General features: G+C 41.6%; 2 protein-coding genes across 5 annotated transcripts; one reads left to right on the forward strand and one right to left on the reverse strand.

Moving 5' to 3' along the window:
* Window positions 1–4,472: 4,472 nt before the first annotated feature.
* LOC110507821 (ribosomal protein S6 kinase beta-1) lies at window positions 4,473–14,760 on the reverse strand. Of its 4 annotated transcripts, none has more exons than XM_021588107.2 (15): window positions 14,602–14,760; window positions 13,537–13,580; window positions 13,287–13,407; window positions 13,097–13,165; window positions 12,403–12,550; window positions 10,226–10,283; window positions 9,902–10,002; window positions 8,504–8,594; window positions 8,273–8,363; window positions 8,046–8,153; window positions 7,902–7,964; window positions 7,567–7,644; window positions 7,363–7,470; window positions 5,464–5,576; window positions 4,473–5,358 (listed from the first exon to the last, which is right to left on the reverse strand). In XM_021588107.2, exons 1-15 carry the CDS (start codon window positions 14,668–14,670, stop codon window positions 5,103–5,105), a joined length of 1,518 nt encoding a protein of 505 aa, XP_021443782.2. In that variant the 5' UTR covers window positions 14,671–14,760; the 3' UTR covers window positions 4,473–5,102. The 4 variants fall into 4 exon arrangements, with proteins under 4 accessions (XP_021443782.2, XP_036821729.1, XP_021443785.2 ...); XM_036965834.1 differs by lacking the exon at window positions 14,602–14,760 and adding an exon at window positions 13,787–14,221; XM_021588110.2 differs by lacking the exon at window positions 7,363–7,470.
* Window positions 14,761–14,785: 25 nt separating this feature from the next.
* On the forward strand, window positions 14,786–18,745 carry tubd1 (tubulin, delta 1). The gene is made up of 8 exons (XM_021588111.1): window positions 14,786–15,126; window positions 15,225–15,372; window positions 15,946–16,162; window positions 16,866–17,097; window positions 17,254–17,418; window positions 17,690–17,830; window positions 17,945–18,128; window positions 18,270–18,745. The coding sequence occupies exons 1-8, from the start codon at window positions 14,976–14,978 to the stop codon at window positions 18,370–18,372; spliced, it is 1,341 nt and encodes a 446-aa protein (XP_021443786.1). The 5' UTR covers window positions 14,786–14,975; the 3' UTR covers window positions 18,373–18,745.
* Window positions 18,746–19,256: the final 511 nt, after the last annotated feature.

Consider the following 19,256-nt stretch of genomic DNA (forward strand, 5'->3'; position numbering starts at 1 on the left):
TCAAATAGGCAAAATGAAACGACAGTCCATCATTACTTTAAGACATGAAGGTCAGTCAATACGGAACATTTCAATAACTTTGAAAGTTTCTTCAAATGTAGTCGCAAGAACCATCAAGTGTTATGATGAAACTGGCTCTCATGGGGAACGCCACAGGAAAGGAAGACCCAGAGTTACCTCTGCTGCAGAGCATACGTTCATTAGAGTTACAGCCTCAGAAATTGCAGCCCAAATAAATGCTTCACAGAGTTCAAGTAACAGACACATCTCAACATCAACTGTTCAAAGGAGACTGCATGAATCAGGCCTTCATGGTCAAATTTCTGCAAAGAAACCACTACTAAAGGACACCAATAATAAGAAGAGACTTGCTTGGGACAAGAAACATGAGCAATGGGCCCCCTCGGGTGGAACCACAGTGTCTCCTGACCCCTCCTGTCTCAGCCTCCAGTATTTATGCTGCAGTAGTTTATGTGTCGGGGGCTAGGGTCAGTTTGTTATATCTGGAGTACTTCTCCTGTCCTATTCGGTGTCCTGTGTGAATCTAAGTGTGCGTTCTCTAATTCTCTCCTTCTCTCTTTCTTTCTCTCTCTCGGAGGACCTGAGCCCTAGGACCATGCCCCAAGACTACCTGACATAATGACTCCTTGCTGTCCCCAGTCCACCTGGCCGTGCTGCTGCTCCAGTTTCAACTGTTCTGCCTTATTATTATTCGACCATGCTGGTCATTTATGAACATTTGAACATCTTGGCCATGTTCTGTTATAATCTCCACCCGGCACAGCCAGAAGAGGACTGGCCATCCCACATATGCTCTCTCTAATTCTCTCTTTCTTTCTCTCTCTCGGAGGACCTGAGCCCTAGGACTATGCCCCAGGAATACCTGACATGATGACTCCTTGCTGTCCCCAGTCCACCTGACCGTGCTGCTGCTCCAGTTTAAACTGTTCTGCCTTATTATTATTCGACCATGCTGGTCATTTATGAACATTTGAACATCTTGGCCATGTTCTGTTATAATCTCCACCCGGCACAGCCAGAAGAGGACTGGCGACCCCACATAGCCTGGTTCCTCTCTAGGTTTCTTCCTAGGTTTTGGCCTTTCTAGGGAGTTTTTCCTAGCCACCGTGCTTCTACACCTGCATTGCTTGCTGTTTGGGGTTTTACGCTGGGTTTCTGTACAGCACTTTGAGATATCAGCTGATGTACGAAGGGCTATATAAATAAATGTGATTTGATTTGATTTGATTAGAATGGTGGAAATCTGTCCTTTGGTTTGATGAGTCCAAATGGGAGATTTTTGGATCCAACCACCGTGTCTTTGTGAGACGCAGAGTAGGTGAACGGATGATCTTCGCATGTGTGGTTCCCACCCTGAAGCATGGAGGAGGTGTGATGGTGCATTGCTGGTGACACTGACAGTGATGTATTTAGAATTCAAGGCACACTTAACCAGCATGGCTACCACAGCATTCTGCAGCAAAACCATCTGGTTTGCACTTAGTGGGACTATCATTTGTTTTTCAATAGGACGATGATACAAAACTCACCTCCAAGCTCTGCAAGGGCTATTTGACCTACACTTTTTTTATATATGACCAAATACTTATTTTCCACTATAATTTGCAAATAAATTCATTAAAAATCCTACAATGTGATTTTCTGGATTTTTTTTCTTCTAATTTTGTCTGTCATAGTTGAAGTGTACCTATGAGGAAAATTACAGTCCTCTCTCATCTTTTTAAGTGGGAGAACTTGCACAATTGGTGGCTGACTAAATACTTTTTTGCCCCACTGTATATATATATATACCGTTGAAGTCAGAAGTTTAAATACACTTAGGTTGGAGTCATTAAAACTAATTTTTCAACCACTCCACAAATTTCTTGTTAACGAACTATAGTTTTGGCAAGTCGGTTAGGACATCTACTTTGTGCATGACACAAGTAATTTTTCCAACAATTGTTTACAGACAGATTATTTCACTGTATCACAATTCCAGTGGGTCAGAAGTTTACATGCACTAAGTTGACTGTGCCTTTAAACAGCTTGGAAAATTCCAGAAAATTATGTCATGACTTTAGAAGCTTCAGATACGCTAATTGACATGATTTGAGTCAATTGGAGGTGTACCTGTGGATGTATTTCAAGGCCTACCTTGAAACTCAGTGCCTCTTTGCTTGACATCATGGGAAAATAAATGAAAATCTGCCAAGACCTCAGAAAAAAATGTAGACTTTCACAAGTCTGGTTCATCATTGGGAGCAATTTCTAAATACCTGACGGTACTACATTCATCTGTACAAACAGTAGTAAGCGAGTATATACACCATGGGACCACGCAGCTGTCATACCGCTCAGGAAGGAGACGCGTTCTTTGGTGCGAAAAGTGCAAATCAATCCCAGAACAACAGCAAAGGACCTTGTGAAGATGCTGGAGGAAATAGGTACAAAGTATCTTTATCCACAGAAAATGGAGCCCTATATCGACATAACCTGAAAGGCCGCTCAGCAAGGGAGAAGCCACTGCTCCAAAACCACCATAAAAAAAGCCAGACTATGGTTTGCAACTGCACATGGGGACAAAGATCGTTCTTTTTGGAGAAATGTTCTCTGGTTTGATTAAATAAAAATAGAACTGTTTGGTCATAATGACCATCGTTATGTTTGGAGGAAAAAGGGGGATGCTTGTGGAGCCGAAGAACACCATCCCAAACGTAAAGCACGGGGGTGGCAGCATCATGTTGTGGGGGTGCTTATCTGCAGGAGGGACTGGTGCACTTCACAAAATAGATGGCGTCATGAGGAGGAAAATTATGTGGATATATTGAAGCAACATCTCAAGACATCAGTCAGGAAGTTAAAGCTTGGTCACAAATGGGTCTTCCAAATGGACAATGACCACAAGCATATTTACAAAGTTGTGTCAAAATGTCTTAAGGACAACAAAGTCAAGGTATTGGAGTGGCCATCACAAAACCCTGACCTCAATCCTATAGAACATTTGTGGGCAGAACTGAAAAGGCATGTGCGAGCAAGGAGGCCTACAAACCTGACTCAGTTACACCAGCTCTGTAAGGAGGAATGTGCCAAAATTCACCCAACTTATTGTGGGAAGCTTGTGGAAGGCTACCCGAAACATTTGACCCAAGTTTAACAATTTAAAGGCAATGCTACCAAACACTAATTGAGTGTATGTAAACTTCTGTCCCACTGGGAATGTGATGAAAGAAATAAAAGCTGAAATAAATCATTCTCTCTACTATTATTCTGACATTTCACATTCTTAAAATAAAGTGGGGATCCTAACTGACCTAAGACAGGGAATTTTTATGAGGATTAAATGTCAGGAATTGTGAAAAACTGAGTTTAAATGTTTTTGTCTAAGGTGTATGTAAACTTACGACTTCAGCTGTATGTGTTCTCTTCACTATTATTCTACAATATAGAAAATAGTAAAAATAAAGAAAAACTCTTGAATGAGTTGGTGTGTACAAAATATTTGACTGGTACTATATATATATACATGAACATTGGTGCGAAGACCAGTCGTGCACGCAGTGCATTTTGACCAAACTGTTCCCCATTCTTTTGATCCAGATTTCTGGGGAGTATTATACCTCATATTTAAAGGGATACACCCAAATTACAAAATCACATTTGTTTCCTTACCCTGTAAGCTGTCTATGGACAAGGTATGACAGCAATCCAAATATATGGTTCATTATGAGTCTAAACTCTATCAGTATCATTGTTTTTAGGGGCAGCAGGTAGGGTTAGAGCATTGGGCCAGTAACCGAAAGGTTGCTAGATCTAATCCCCGAGCTAACAAGGTAAAAATCTGTCGTTCTGCAAAAAATAATTTCTTGTTAACTGACTTGCCTCGTTAATTTTTGGGAGGCAAAATCCAAACAAGTGCATCTAGTCATGCAGTACCACTTACCACCACATGGCAGCAGCCCCAGTATGAGAAATGTATTTTCACCGAAGTTGGCAGCAGCCACCCAGTCTGGCTCTCAGTTTGGGTACTGCTGGTTTATAGGACAGAAGCAGAGATTTTTACACAGCGAAGAGGACGTGAAAATAATTTATACATGAGGTTGTTGATGCTGGCAAATATTATTCAAGGCGAGCTGGTACGACAGGCTGGAAAGCTGAGTTACTGACTTGAATATATTTACTTTATACCAAGGTTTGCTAGGCAGCATAATTTAACCTGGGCAGGATACAAACCAGGATATTCAACATGTTTTAAAGTCTAGTCATAGTCCTGGGTCTGTCACAGCAATTCTAGTCCAACTAAGCAATGGTACCTTTCCAACAATTAAAAATACACTGAGTTATTATTCATGTTTACCATTATAGAAGATATGCATGTACTCATTTAGCTTTCACATGACGCAACATTCTCTTCTCTATCAGCAAAACAAATATAACCAAATGCCAAAAAGTAATTGACACTAAAAGTGAAAGAATGTAAAAAGTAAACATTTGTTTTTATTGAGGCCCTCATGAATTTATCCATCATTGATATAGCACAGTAGATGCATTTATTTTGTATTAAGACAAAGCTATGTTCAGAACCTCAGCTTATTGATAACCCTCCCAATCATATTTTCAATTAACAATAATTCATGATTTCATTCCGAGCCAGGAAGCAATCTTCAAGAAATACTGTCAAATCTCCCAAGTGTTCAGTGGAAGCAATTAATTCATCATAAGCATTCAATCATCAAACAAGAAGCACTTAGATTGATATTTTATATACTGCACATTTTATACATGTTCTCATTCCTTTTTTTGTGGTAGAATGGAGTAATAAAAACAAGTTAAAGATTCAAAGTGATGCCCCGGCCCGCTGGTCCAGTCCTGCTAGGGGTCAGGGTGAAGAGGTCAAGGGGACCTGAGGGAGTGGCCCAGTCCGCCGAGCTCAGCTGCAGCACACTGGAGGTGAAAGCCTGAGGGAGACTTCAGGTAGTGATGGTGTGTAGAACTGAAATGTAATGTTTCATAGTCTCTAGTGTCTTTATATTTAAAAAATAAAAAATAAGAGAAGAAATATCAACAAAGAAAAAATTAAATCCTCTAAGATGAGCTGCTGGTCATAGGTTAATGCGTAGATGCTCGGGCCGCTTGGCCATGACAGGGTAGGCCTGTTGTTTGAACTGGGACAGGTTGGCTCCCGAAGGCTGGCGGATGGGAAGGGGCGCAGAGGCCTCAGAGCTGGCCTGCACTTCCATCTGTTCTGAGGCGGACACCTCCATGACCTGCTCCTGGGGCGACTGGAGACATAGAGAGGATCCGCCGGGCATCAAGGGGCCCCGGGGCCACATGTCACCAGCAGAGAACTTGAAAGGGCTGAAAATGAATAGGGGACATACTATGACTGTGATGATGTGGCATATTCAATGTTACTGCACAAGCTATGTAGGAACAGCCGTAGAGGCTGAAACAATGGAATACCTGACTGGTGTTCTTGGGCTCCCCAAAAAACGCTGGGGTGAGCGGATTTTTGGCTCAAATGAGAATTTTTCCTTGACGTTTTCCAGTACTGATGGAGCAACATACGTAAAGCCCTGCAGAAGCAATGACAGAGGGGTTATGGTCACCAGTACTGCCTACAAATGTTTTAAGGAGAAATTAAGGTGAGCAAAGTTACTAGGCTCGAATTTAGTCAACCTTGTTCTATATAGATTGTGCATGTTAAAAACCTTTTTTTTTAATGATAGGCTATACTCTATGGCTGGATTTATATTTTTTCCTATGCTACATTAATTTGGCAGACCTAACTTGATTGACCCTCTTTCTATTACAAGGCCTAGTCTATGAGAGGCCTAATCATATTTGTATGAATATTTTGTTCAGCGCCTGTTGACGAGTCATCAACAGAAAAATGAATTCAAGTTTATCAAGACATTTTGCAGAAGAATGTAAGGCTATCTGTCTGCCAATTGAAGCTCAGTTGTGTATGCAACAGGTCAACAACCCAAAACACAGAAGTAAATAAACAGCAGAATGGCTTTAACAGAAGGAAATACGCCTTCTGGAGTGGCCCAGTCAGAGTCCTGACCTCAACCCGATGGAGATACTGTGGCATGACCTGAAGAGAGCAGTTCACACCAGACATCCCAAGAATATTGCTTAACTGAAACAGTTTTGTAAAGAGGAATGGTCAAAATTCCTCCTGACCTCTGAGCAGATTGGATCCGCAAATACAGAAAACGTTTGGTTGAGGTTATTGCTGCCAAAGGAGGGTCAACCAGTTATTAAATCCAAGGGTTCACAAACCTTTCCTACCCTGCACTGTGAATGTTTACATGGTGTGTTCAGTAAAGACATATAAACGTATAATTGTTTGTGTGTTATTAGTTTAAGCACACTGGGTTTGTCTATTGTTATGACTTAGATGAAGATCAGATAACATGTTATAACCAATTTATGCAGAAATCCAGGTAATTCCAAAGGGTTCACATACTATTTCTTGCCACTATGTATAATAAAAACAATATGTAGCCGAAATAAAAGATACCAGAAATGTTCCATACACACAAAAAGCTTATTTTTCTCAGTCTGTACACAAATGTGTTTACATCCCTGTTAGTGAGCATTTCTCCTTTGCCAAGGTAATCCATCCACCTGACAGGTGTGGCATATCAAGAAGCTGATTAAACAGCATGATCAATACTCAGGTGCGTGCACCTAGTGCGGGGGACAATAAAAGGCCACTGAAATGTGCAGTTGTCACACAGACAATGCTACAGATGTCTTGAGGGAGCATGCGATTGTCCACCAGAGCTGTTGCCAGATAATTAAATGTTAATTTCTCTACTATAAGCCGCCCCAAGTTGGTTAGAGAATTTGGCAGCACGTCCAACCGGCCTCACAACCGCAGACCACGTGTAACCACACCAGCCCAGGACCTCGACATGCGGGATCGTTTGAGACCAGCCACCCAGACAGCTGATGAAACAGAGGTATTTCAGTCTGTAATAAAGCCCTTTTGTGGTGGAAAACTCATTCCGATTGGCTGGGCCGGGCTCCCCAGTGGGTGGGCCTGTTTCCCAAGTGGGCTGGCCTATGCCTTCCCAGGCACACCCATGGCTGCACCCTTGCCCAGTCATGTGAAATCTGTAGATTAGGGCCTAATAAATTCATTTCAATTGACTGATTTCCTTATATGAATTGTAACTCAGTATAATCGTTGAAATTGTTGTGTTTATATTTTTGTTCAGTATAAAATGTCTTTAGAATGTGCATGTAACAAAGAAAGAAAAATCTGTAAAAACAAAAGGGTGGTGGACAGGCCAAAAACAAATAATAATAAAATAATGTAATCCCTAACAAGATATGTAGCCGTATTACCAGAAAGGCTTGGTTAGCGCTTTCACTCAGCGTGGAGTCGTCTGGGCTGTCTACTGGTGTCTGGCTGGTGAACTTAGAGTCAAACTGGCTCACATCTTCAGCGGATTGCTATAGATACAAGAGATCAGGTGTGTTACAGAGTCTAACGCCTGTGAGAGCTTGAAAGGTTGTCTAAAACAAAATGGAAGCTCTTCTGTTGCTTACCAGGAATGGCTTGAATGGAGGCTCCACTTTCCTGGCCAGGAGCTCTTCCCAGTTAATGTGTCGGAAAAAGGGATGAGCCTAAGGAAAGATCATCAGAAAATAATAATGATAGCTTTTAAATTTCAATACTTCCCTTTCCCCTCACACTTTTGAACACTTCTATTTAGGGTCATCTTCTGTTGTTTTATGATCAAAGGCTTGAGACAGAAAGTGGTGCTTGCCAGAATGGGGTAAAATCTCAAACTCTCCTGCCCTCAAGGATGAGGTTACAGTTTATTCTTGAAAGCATCAAGTCACTCCATCCAACATTTTTCCATTCCTTCTCTTGTTCTCACCTGCACCTCTGTAGCATCTCCGGCCCCTGCTCCAAGTCTTGACGAGGCATTTCTCTTCAGCAGCTGAAAAACAAGAACTAGTATAAATACATAAGTGATTACAAAAATAAAAATAAAAGGTAAAATGTTTAAACAAATAGTCACCCTTTTCAGGAGATCTCTGGCTTCTTGTGTGAGGTAGGGTGGGAGGTTCAGCTTGCATTTTAAGATTTTGTCAATGGTCTTCTTCCTGTTTTCACCAGTGAAGGGTGGCTACATTTGAAGAAAGAACAAAATAATAACATTGGGTCAACACCACTTGATTGTAATAGAAGTTGTTGTATTACCACATCATTATAAGCAAGAGGCTATGAGAGAAGTTTTGTACTCACCGCTCCAGTCAGCATATCGTACATAAGCGCTCCAAGACTCCACCAGTCCACTGCTCTGTTATGTCCACTTCTCATCAGGATCTCTGGGGCCCTGATACAACATCAATTTTTTTTTTTTTTTAAATACATATTTTCATGGTAGACTGAGGCAGTCAATATATAAAAATTGCAGAGCTTTCAACAGATTTACATGAAGAACAGGTGGTGTGTATTTTACAAAGTGTGACTTACATGTACTCTATGGTGCCACAGAAAGTATGGGTGACTGTGCCGCCGTGGATGGACTCTTTACACAGCCCAAAGTCAGTCAATTTCACATGGCCTGGAAAAACACAACACAGAAAACAAGTCACCAATTTCACTTTGAGGTGGATATGCAGAACATTTAGTAAATTACATTTCCTGCAGAATATATTGATGGGGAGGAAATCAAGTTATATATCTCAATATTATTTTATATTTTTGCTACTGTAGGTAGCATTAGGTAGCGCTAGTCAGCTGTTAGCCAAAACTCTGGTGTTTGTCATCCTATATCTTGTTCCCCATCTTTTTAAATAGTGTTGCAAAATGTTTTCACCACTTATTTCCATGACTGATAAAAACTTGTTTTCACATGCTCTCTTGTCTCTCAGCAGCAGACTCACATGCTGACCGGACACGTCGCCTGTGCGAGCGTCGCAAAATAAATGTAGAAATCCATGTTATTCAATTATTGCACCCACACTGCTTGCGCGCATGCGCCAACGAGCGTCTTCGTTACCAAGGGCTAAAATAGAACTCATTCCTATTTCTGACGCAGATCGCGCTGAAAGTCCTGCCTCTCCCATCTCCTCATTGGTTTATAGATGCAGGTACCCACGTGCCATCTCCTCATTGGTTATACCCACGTGGGTGATTGAAAGACGAACTGTTTTGCCGGTAGTCGTGGTAATACTATGAAAGTTTAGATGCGATCACCATATAAGTTCAACGATGAAAAAGCCTGAAAGGAGGAGAGATGACTAGAAACGATTCAGTTGGTCGTTTTATGTGTGGATTAATTTGTCGGAGTGGAGGACCTTGTGCAGTTCAGGTAAAATAACAACTCAATGTTTATATCCCCCAGGACAAATTAGCTAGCAACAGCAAGCTAGCTAAATAGGATAAATTAGCTAGCAAGTGCAAGCTAACTAGCTAAATTGCCATACATATTTAATGCTTTTCGACCGTCCCCAAATTAATGTCATTGGTTAAGAGTTTGTTTTGATATTTTAACTTGCGTGTCGTGATCGCGTTTGGTGTAGGGGGACAAAATAAATGTATGCACAATGGCGCACGCTCGCAGCCGGTTTGGGATCCGTGTTATAGTGAGCAATATTTTTGGAATACCAAATTACAATAAAATCGCAGTATCGAATCGCAATACACATTGAATCGTGAAAATCACAACCCATATCGAATCAGCACCTAAGCGCGTCTCATGAGGTCCCTGGCAATTCTCAGCCCTAATGTCTAACATGAAGTGCATATACAAGCACAAATATGGATGTATTTACAGCCAATGTAGCATCAAATATGGTCCGACTTGCAGTGAACATGATTGCAACTCAGGACGTTTGTTCTGACATCCTTGCCCAGCTCCAGCATTACCTTGGTTGTTAAGCATGATGTTTTCAGGCTTCAGGTCTCTATAGATGATGCCTTTCTGGTGCAGATGGCCCAGAGCCATGGAGATTTCTGCCAGGTAAAAACTGCAGATAAGAAAGAGACCACATTTACATTGTATTATTTTCTGTGCCAGGCACAGCCAACACCTGGTTCCCCAATCTTCAGTTTACTGCTTTTGTAAATTGCATTTTCCCTTTCACCAACTAACATACTGGTGGAGGATATTCCAAAGAAGTGTCTTAGTGCAGTGGATGTAAGAAACCTGCCACTGGTATGACAATATTGCCTTTCGTCATCTCTACTCACCAGGCTGTGTCTTCCATAAATATCCCCTCTCTTTCCAGTTGCATAAACAGCTCTCCACCTGAAAATAACAAAATAAATTAAAACTGAAATAGAAAAAAAAAAAACTATGCAATTGTAGTGATGTACAAATGCACAAAATAATTGTGGGGGGACTACACCAAATTAACCCATTTACATTTTGAATCCTGACATTGACTGAATTTCACATACCATAGTGTGAATTTGTCTGTAACTCTAGATGTGCACAGACAGGAAGGGATGGTAGACAGGATATAGACACTATTACATACATCCCTGTGCCCAAGAACACAAAGGCAACCTGCCTAAATGACTATAGAACCGTAGCACTCACGTCCGTAGCCATGAAGTGCTTTGAAAGGCTGGTAATGGCTCACATCAACACCATTATCCCTGAAACTCTAGACCCACTCCAATTTGCATACCGCCCAAACAGATCCACAGATGATGCAATCTCTATTGATGATGCAATCTCCTTTCCCACCTGGAAAAAAGGAACACCTATGTGAGAATGCTGTTCATTGACTACAGCTCAGCGTTCAACACCATAGTACCCTCAAAACTAATCACCAAGCTAAGGATCCTGGGACTGAACACCTCCCCTGCAACTGGATCCTGGACTTCCTGACAGGCCTCCCCCAGGTGGCGAGGGTAGGTAGCAACACATCTGCCACGCTGATCCTCAACACTGGAGCTCCCCAGGGGTGCGTGCTCAGTCCCCTCCTGTACTCCCTGTTCACCCACGACTGCATGGCCAGGTACGACTCTAACACCATCATTAAGTTTGCTGGTCTGATCACTGACAACGATGAGACAGTCTATAGGGAGGAGGTCAGAGACCTGGCCGGGTGGTGCCAGAATAACAACCTATCCCTCAACGTAACCAAGACTAAGGAGATGATTGTGGACTACAGGAAAAGAAGCACCGAGCACATCCCCATTCTCACCAACAGGGCTGTAGTGGAGCAGGTTGAGAGCTTCAAATTCCTTGGTGTCCACATCAACAACAAACTAGATTGGTCCAAACACACCAAGACAGCCGGGAAGAGGGCACGACAAAGCCTATTCTCCCTCAGGAAACTAAAAAGATTTGGCATGGGTCCTGAGATCCTCAAAAGGTTCAACAGCTGCAACATCAAGAGCATCCTGGCCGGTTGCATCACTGCCTGGTACGGCAATTGCTCAGCCTCCGACCGCAAGGCACTTCAGAGGGTAGTGCTTATGGCCCAGGACATCACTGGGGCAAAGCTGCCTGCCATCCAGGACCTCTACACCAGGCGGTGTCAGAGGAAGGCCCTAAAAATTGTCAAAGACCCCAGCCAAAGACTGTTCTCTCTACTACCGCATGGCAAGCGGTACCGGAATGCCAAGTCTAGGACAAAAAGGCTTCTCAACAGTTTTTATCCCCAACCCAAATTTTTTGCATTGTGTCCCCCCCCAACCCCTCTTTTACACTGCTGCTACTCTCTGTTTATCTTATATACATAGTCACTTTAACTATACATTCATGTACATACTACCGAAATTGGCCCGACCAGCCAGTGCTCACGCACATTGGCTAACCGGGCTATCTGCATTGTGTCCCACCACCCCCTCTTTTTACGCTTCTGCTACTCTCTGTTTATCATATATACATAGTCACTTTAACGATACCTACATGTACATACTACCTCAATAAGCCTGACTAACAGGTGTCTGTATATAGCCTTGCTACTCTTTTTTCAAATGTCTTTTTACTGTTGTTTTATTTCTTTACTTACCTACACACACACCTTTTTTCCCCGCACCATTAGTTAGAGCCTGTAAGTAAGCATTTCACTGTTGTATTCGGCGCATGTGACAAATACATTTTGATTTGATTATGGTTAGATGTAATGTGCAGAGGCCCATTAAGTGTTGATGTAAAGTATGCAAAGGCCAACATCCTGTGTGTGACAACCAATTCAGATGATTTGAATCATGATTTTGGTGAAACCATCCTTTGGTCTAAGAAAAGAAACCATCTGCATGACTGGGACTTCTAATATGGAAGGAGATTCAGTCTGGCTCCCCAGCAACTCTTGGGCAACAGGAAGAATGTGGAAAGAATGGATGGTTGTTTATCTTCTGGTGAATAGGTCATTTGGTGTAACTGCCTTTGTGACCCCTGATTTACTGACCGCTGAGGTACTCCAGGATGAGGTACAGCTTTCCCCCCGTCTGGAAGGCGTAGATGAGATCCACGATGAAAGGATGCTTCACTTCCTCCAGGATGTTCCTCTCCGCCTTGGTATGGGCAGTGTCCTTAGCATTGCGTACAATCATAGCCTGCGAGGCCCCAAAACATTCATGACCATTAGTCACGTTATTACCGCTAGTCTGCCATTTCAAAAGCCACATGATAAAATACATTTCATTATCAGTTCACGACAAGCAGCCACTGTCAAGAATGTGCTAACACTTAACTCAATGTTGCTTAGAATAGTTCTGTTTGAAATTAAGCAATTGGCTTTTCAGTGCATTTTTTAAGCATAGCTTGTTGGAAAAATCTTGATGAAGTGGTAAGTGACTGCATCTGTCATTAAAGGCCATTTCACTTTCACTGATCAAGCAAAAACACTATCTATTGTGCAAAATCTAATGGACTGAGACAGCTTCTTAACAGCCAAGTCTGCAGCAGCGAAGATGGCTAACAAGACCATTACCCACCAACAGGCTTCAAGGAAATATTTGTACACAGAAGCAACATAAAACAATGTTTATTTGTCATATTTACTACATTTGAGACAAAATTGAGAGACACTTAAGGGCTATGCATGCTGCCAATGATGTACTAAATGTAAATAAATGTGTTTGAATGTTGTTTTTAGGTACCTTCTTTAAAACCTTCATTGCAAATATCTTCCCCGATGCTGCTCCAGCAACTTTTCGAACTTGAAAAACCTACAAAAAGAAAAAGGCAATAACCAGTTCAACACAATGGGCCAGGCCAAATAATGACATGGAATTAAAAAATGTCATAAAAGTAATCTTATGAAAATACATTTGAATAAGAGGAGGATACCTTTCCATAGCCTCCCTTTCCCAGCACCCGCAGCAGTTCAAAACACTCCGGCCTGATGTTCTCTGTTCCTTGATTGACGTTGTCCTCAGATATCTCAATCTTCTCACAGTCGTCCAGATTGCTGAGGAAAGAAGTCATGCAATTATATGCTCACTTTCAATAAACTGACTGTAGCACGGTACAATTACTAACTACTCAACATAATGATTTAATCGACCAGTCCTTCATAATGCTAAGTGTTAACACTTACAATTCAAAGCCGCTGCACTGGTCCATGAAATCGTTGATCTGAGTCTGACAGAAAATGCGAATTAAAATACAAATCTGCTTTATAACTGAAATCACTGCAGAGCCATAGAACCGCAGTAGCATCTCATTAGATTCAACAGGAATGTTGATTATATTTTAAAAGTGTTCAATCTTAGACGCAAGGACAACTGAAATCAATGCAATATTAGTTAAAACATTAAGTCAGCACAAGCCAAGATTTGAGAGCATACCATCATTAATTCAGAATCCTGGATAGCAGATCTTGAGCTGTAGACTGCTTTTCTTGACAGCCTAGGAATTTACCCCTAATTTACGTTTATTATGTTATAAATGTTAAGAAGTCTTTATGGAGGTAATTATTTTACACCCTAAAAAACATGTGACGTGATATTTAGTGTTGCCCAAAATCCTTGACAAAGGGCACTAAACGAGATGCGATTACATACGAAATGTTTACGCTAAAGTTGTCATTCTTGGTAGCTAACTGTCAGTGCATGAATAGTTATTTCATACCATTTAAACATGGCCCTATACAACCAATTCACTAGCTACTTGTCGCAAATTGTTCATAGATAGGTCTATCAGAACTGTGGATGTCCACTATAACCATGATTAAAAGCTTGTCCCAATTGGGATCTGCCTGTGTCCACATAAGGACCTCCACTCCAGTCCATATTGTTCCAAACTGCAGAAGTGCCAAAATAAACTGTTGCACGCCAGCAACCAAAGCACGCTTGCTTTTTTTGCACACAGACCGTCTAGCAAGTTTAAAAATAGTATATTCAATATTAGTATAACGCGTTACGTATGCAAATGTCGTAATGCAATGTATAACAACTATCTCGCGAAAGCTGAGAACAAGTGACAGCTCATGAGTGTTAATTTAGCTGGTTGATCTATGCGGCTAGCTGGTAGCATTGTCAAAATTGGGCCTAATGCATTGGTAACAAACCAAGACGACAGGCCTATCTATACCTAGTAAGCTAGCTAACATGGCTATTAGAAGTTACATCGAATACTCGTGCGACAAAATCGAGAAAATTACCTCCTCGAGCTCATCGTCGGAGACATTTTCCTCCGGCTGATCCAAATCGATATCGAATATACCCGCCATCGCTGCTCTCGTTCAGTCCGTGAAAATAGCTCGCGCTCCCCGCCTCATGGACAAACACACATCGCAGCGGCCATAACCGGCTACTACACTGAGCATGCGCACCACGCAACCAACTAAGTGAAGCGCGGACATGATCGATTTGTTGCAGGAAACACCGCGAGCTTCAAACCAGACTGGAATACAAACATAAAACTGTCATTGATAGTTGGAGGAAACATAGCTAGCAAGTTTATTTTCCATACATATTCATTGAACATTTAGGCGAACATACTTGAAAACAACAACTTTTGCAAGCAGGAATAATAATGTCCATCGTGACAGTGCAACTTGGACAATGTGGCAACCAGGTAGGCCAAGAGTTGTTCGAGGTGATCAGCAATGATGCAAATGATACGCAAAGAAAGGTTTACAGTGAATGCAGCAGTGAGCGTTTCTTCAATGAGACTGCAAATAGAGGTAAGTTAGCTATTCCTAATGATAATAAGCTGGTGCACCTCTTCTAACATTTAAACTTAACAGATGTGTATTTAACCTTTAATGTTGTCTTTGCACAGAACTCGTGGCAAGGTCAGTGCTGATTGACATGGAACCCAAAGTCATCTCACAGAGTATTGCAAAGACTGCCAAATCTGGGAAGTGGAGATATGGGGACCGTTCACACTTCAGTCAGAAACAGGGTTCTGGAAACAACTGGGCAAATGGGTAAGGATGTTTTCAATGTGCAGAATTTGTTTGAAGGGGCTGGCCACCTTGTAATTAACATGAAAAACTGGTCAGGTGACATCATGTACAGTGCATTCAGAATGTATTCACACCCTTTGACTTTTTCCAAATTTTTGGAAACGTTACGTTACAGCATTATTCTAAAATTGATAAAGTAAACATTTTTCCTAATCGAACTACACACAATGTCCCATAATGACAAAGTGAAAACAGGTTATTAGAAATAACAAACAGAAATACCTTATTTACATAAGTATTCAGACCCTTTGTAATGAGACTGGAAATTGTGGCCGCCATCATTCTTAAATGGAAGAATGTTGGAACCACCAAGACTCTTCCTAGAGCTGGCCGCCCAGCCAAACTGAGCAATCGGGTGAGAAGGCCTTAGTCAGGGAGGTGACCAAGAACCCGATGTACACTCTGACAGAGTTCTTTCTTTTGAGTACTTTCCGAATGCACTGTAGTTAGGAAAAACGCTATGCCCTGCACCTGACAGCAGTGTCCATAGCACTATAATATGACAACACTGTGTTTTCTTTTCTTTGCGTGTAGATACTGTGTCCATGGACCACGTCATGAGGAGGTAGTGATGGACATTGTGAGGAGGGAGGTGGAGCACTGTGACTGTCTGGCAGGAATCGTGGCCATGATGAGTGTGGCAGGGGGCACAGGGTCAGGGGTGGGCACATACGTTACTCAGTGTCTCCGGGACGCCTACCCAAACTCCTTCATCCTCAACCACCTGACATGGCCCTATGGCACTGGAGAGGTAAGAGGCTTGCTTCAGTGCCTGCAAAACATCACAGAACTGTCAACAAATGTGTATATACAGTGCCTTCGGGAAGTATTCAGACCCCTTGACTTTTTCCCACATTTTGTGACATTACTGCCTTATTCTAAAATGGATAAAATAAATCATTTTCCTCAGCAATCTATACACAATACACCATAATGACAAAGCAAAACAGAAGGGAGAAACTCCCCAAATACACGTGTGCCAAGCATGTAGCGCCATACCCAAGAAGATTCTGTTGTAATCGCTGCCGAAGGTGCTTCAACAAAGTACTGAGTAAATGGTTTGAATACTAATATTTCCGTTTTTATATTTTTAAATTAGCAAACATTTCTAAACCTATTTTTGCTTTGTCATTATGGGTTATTGTGTGTAGATTGATGTGGACAAAAAACAATTTAATCGATTTTAGAATAAGACTAACGTAACAAAATGTGGAAAAAGTCCAGGGGTCCAAATGCACTGTAAAGGCCTAACATTTATGTTTTAAAATAGACATATTTCCTTTGGAATAAGAAAGTAATATTGCAAAGCATTTACTTTTTACATTTACATTTGTCATTTAAAAGACGATCTTGCCCAGAGCGACTTACAATTATCTTAAAATAGCTAGGTGAGACAACCACATATCCAGATGACTAGTTTTCACTAATTGCTGTATTGTGCTTTCCTTTTGAAGGTGATAGTCCAGAACTACAACTCTGTGCTCACACTGTCACACCTCTACCAGCTCTCAGATGCCATCCTGGTTCATGAAAATGACACGGTTCACAAGATCTGTGCTCAGCTCATGAATATCAAACACATATCATTCAGGGACGTCAACAAAGTCATCGCCCACCAGCTAGGGAGTGTTCTGCAGCCTGCACTCACTGGTGACTCCCATGGTATCTACAATAGAAACCCCATAGGTGAGTACTGAGCAGCATCAACACTGTACTGTAACAACACACATTCTGTACATATACACACATAAACATATGCCCCCTTCAAGTGTAGTAGGTGGATGAAATAAACCAGTGTGTCAGAAAGTATTGACGTTGCATATCTCACACTTGTGTTTCCAGGTGAACTGATGAGCAGCCTGGTGTGTCACCCAGAGTACAAGCTTCTCAGCGTGTGCAACATTCCCCAGGTGTCCAGCTCCTCTATGGCTTACAGCATGTTCACCTGGCCGGGCCTGCTCAAACATCTACGTCAGATGCTCATTGCCAACTCCAAAATGGAGGAAGGCACGTGTTGTGTTCTCATAGTGCATTGGTCAGAAATGAGTGCTGTACTAGTCTTGAACACTAGGAGTCTGTATTGGCTAACTGAAATTCCAAATCAATCTATGTCCCCATGCAACTCAACATGGGTCTATTTATATTGATGCTGTTTAGTCATGAATTGTATTGTTTTTTTTTTTGTGTAGCCATGCTAGTTTGTATAAGCTAGCTTCTCCATCATGTGTTTACTGTTTCATGTCCAAATGTTAATGCTCTGAGGACTGTTATTTATCAGGCATCGACTGGCAGGTGCGAGCCCCCTCTCTCCAGCCTGAAGGGATAAAAAGGACCGGGAGTCACAGACGACCAGGCTTCAACACCTCCCTGGCCAACCTGCTCATACTGCGGGGGAAGGATGTGAACAATGCAGAGATAAGTAAGAGACCAGTACATAGGTGTCTAACTACTATGGGACATTAGACTTTAATATAGATAGTAGTTGATTCATTCTAGAATCCAAAATAACTTTTGAATGTTTTTAAATCTATAGGTGGATTTCAGCATCCGAGTCTATATACCCCCTGGCTTCCAGCAGATGAGGCTTTCAGCATGTGGAAAACCCCAGTCCCGTTTAACAAGTATGAGAAGTCTGCTATACTGGTCAGCAACAGTCAGACTCTGTTGAGGCCTCTGGACAACATGGTGGGGAAAGCCTGGAACATGTTTGCCTCCAGGTACAGTTAGACACATCATGTAAAAATGGCATGCATGTTCACTTATATTGAAGTTTTCCAATGGTAGACTAATGATTTAAACTACCTCATTCCCAGGTTATTGGGTTTCCACATATTGATGTGGTGTCTTTGCTTCCATAGGGCCTACATTCATCAATACACTAAGTTCGGGATCTCAGAGGAGGATTTCTTGGATAGCTTCACGTCTCTTGAACAGGTCATCTCTAGCTACAGTCAACTTTGATGCTACGGTCTGCTTTGGACCAGTACGATACTGTTTGGATATGACACAAACCAGGATTCACTCCAACTGCAAATTTGGACAATGCACTTTCTGATTGAGCTAACATATGCAGTGTTTAGCGTGAATGTGGTCTCTGAACATTGCCTTTAAACATGCATTGCGGAGAAATTGCGCGATCGGATTGTATTCCGGCCTAAGCCAATAAAAACTTGCAGGGAGCTTATGCTATATTGGCATGTTATTGGACAGGAGATTGAACATTACACACGTACTGTTCTCTTGTACCAAAGGAGTCAAAGAGCATTAATGTTGAAAGAATTACATGTACACTTTTGTAAAATGATTTTATACAAATAAAATTCCATTATTCAAGTACATTGAGGGGTATAAATACAAGTAACACGTTTTATATGAACAAGGCTTTTATTGAAGATTTTTCAGAAAAGACCACTAAATGCACACAAAACAGCCATGATGCCTTACAAAGATGTCTTTGTTGGAAAGACAAGTTTGATTTGAATCATTAGCCATAAAAGGTACTGAAATTAGCACATGCTTTAAAGGTTGTACCATAGTCAAGACAGCACTCTTCAGATGGTTAATACCCAGAACTTCAGACAGCTTACAGGCTGTTGTTGCCATGTGATTCAAACAGTCAACACCAGTCTGATAAGCTATCTGACAGGATGGGAGAGAGAGTACAATACCTGCAGCAACCAGGACCAGGTCTATACAAACCAGCTTCAGAAAACTTTTTTTTTTTACAGGACAATAAGCCGTGATGATATACAACTCGCTCATATCTAGTTTCAAATTACAACATATCAATTCCATATTTAAATACATTCTCCAATTTACAATATAGCGATCCATATGCTTTTTGA

This window comes from Oncorhynchus mykiss, chromosome 27 (genome assembly GCF_013265735.2).
Source record: "Oncorhynchus mykiss isolate Arlee chromosome 27, USDA_OmykA_1.1, whole genome shotgun sequence".
In the NCBI taxonomy this organism is placed as follows: Eukaryota; Metazoa; Chordata; class Actinopteri; order Salmoniformes; family Salmonidae; genus Oncorhynchus; species Oncorhynchus mykiss.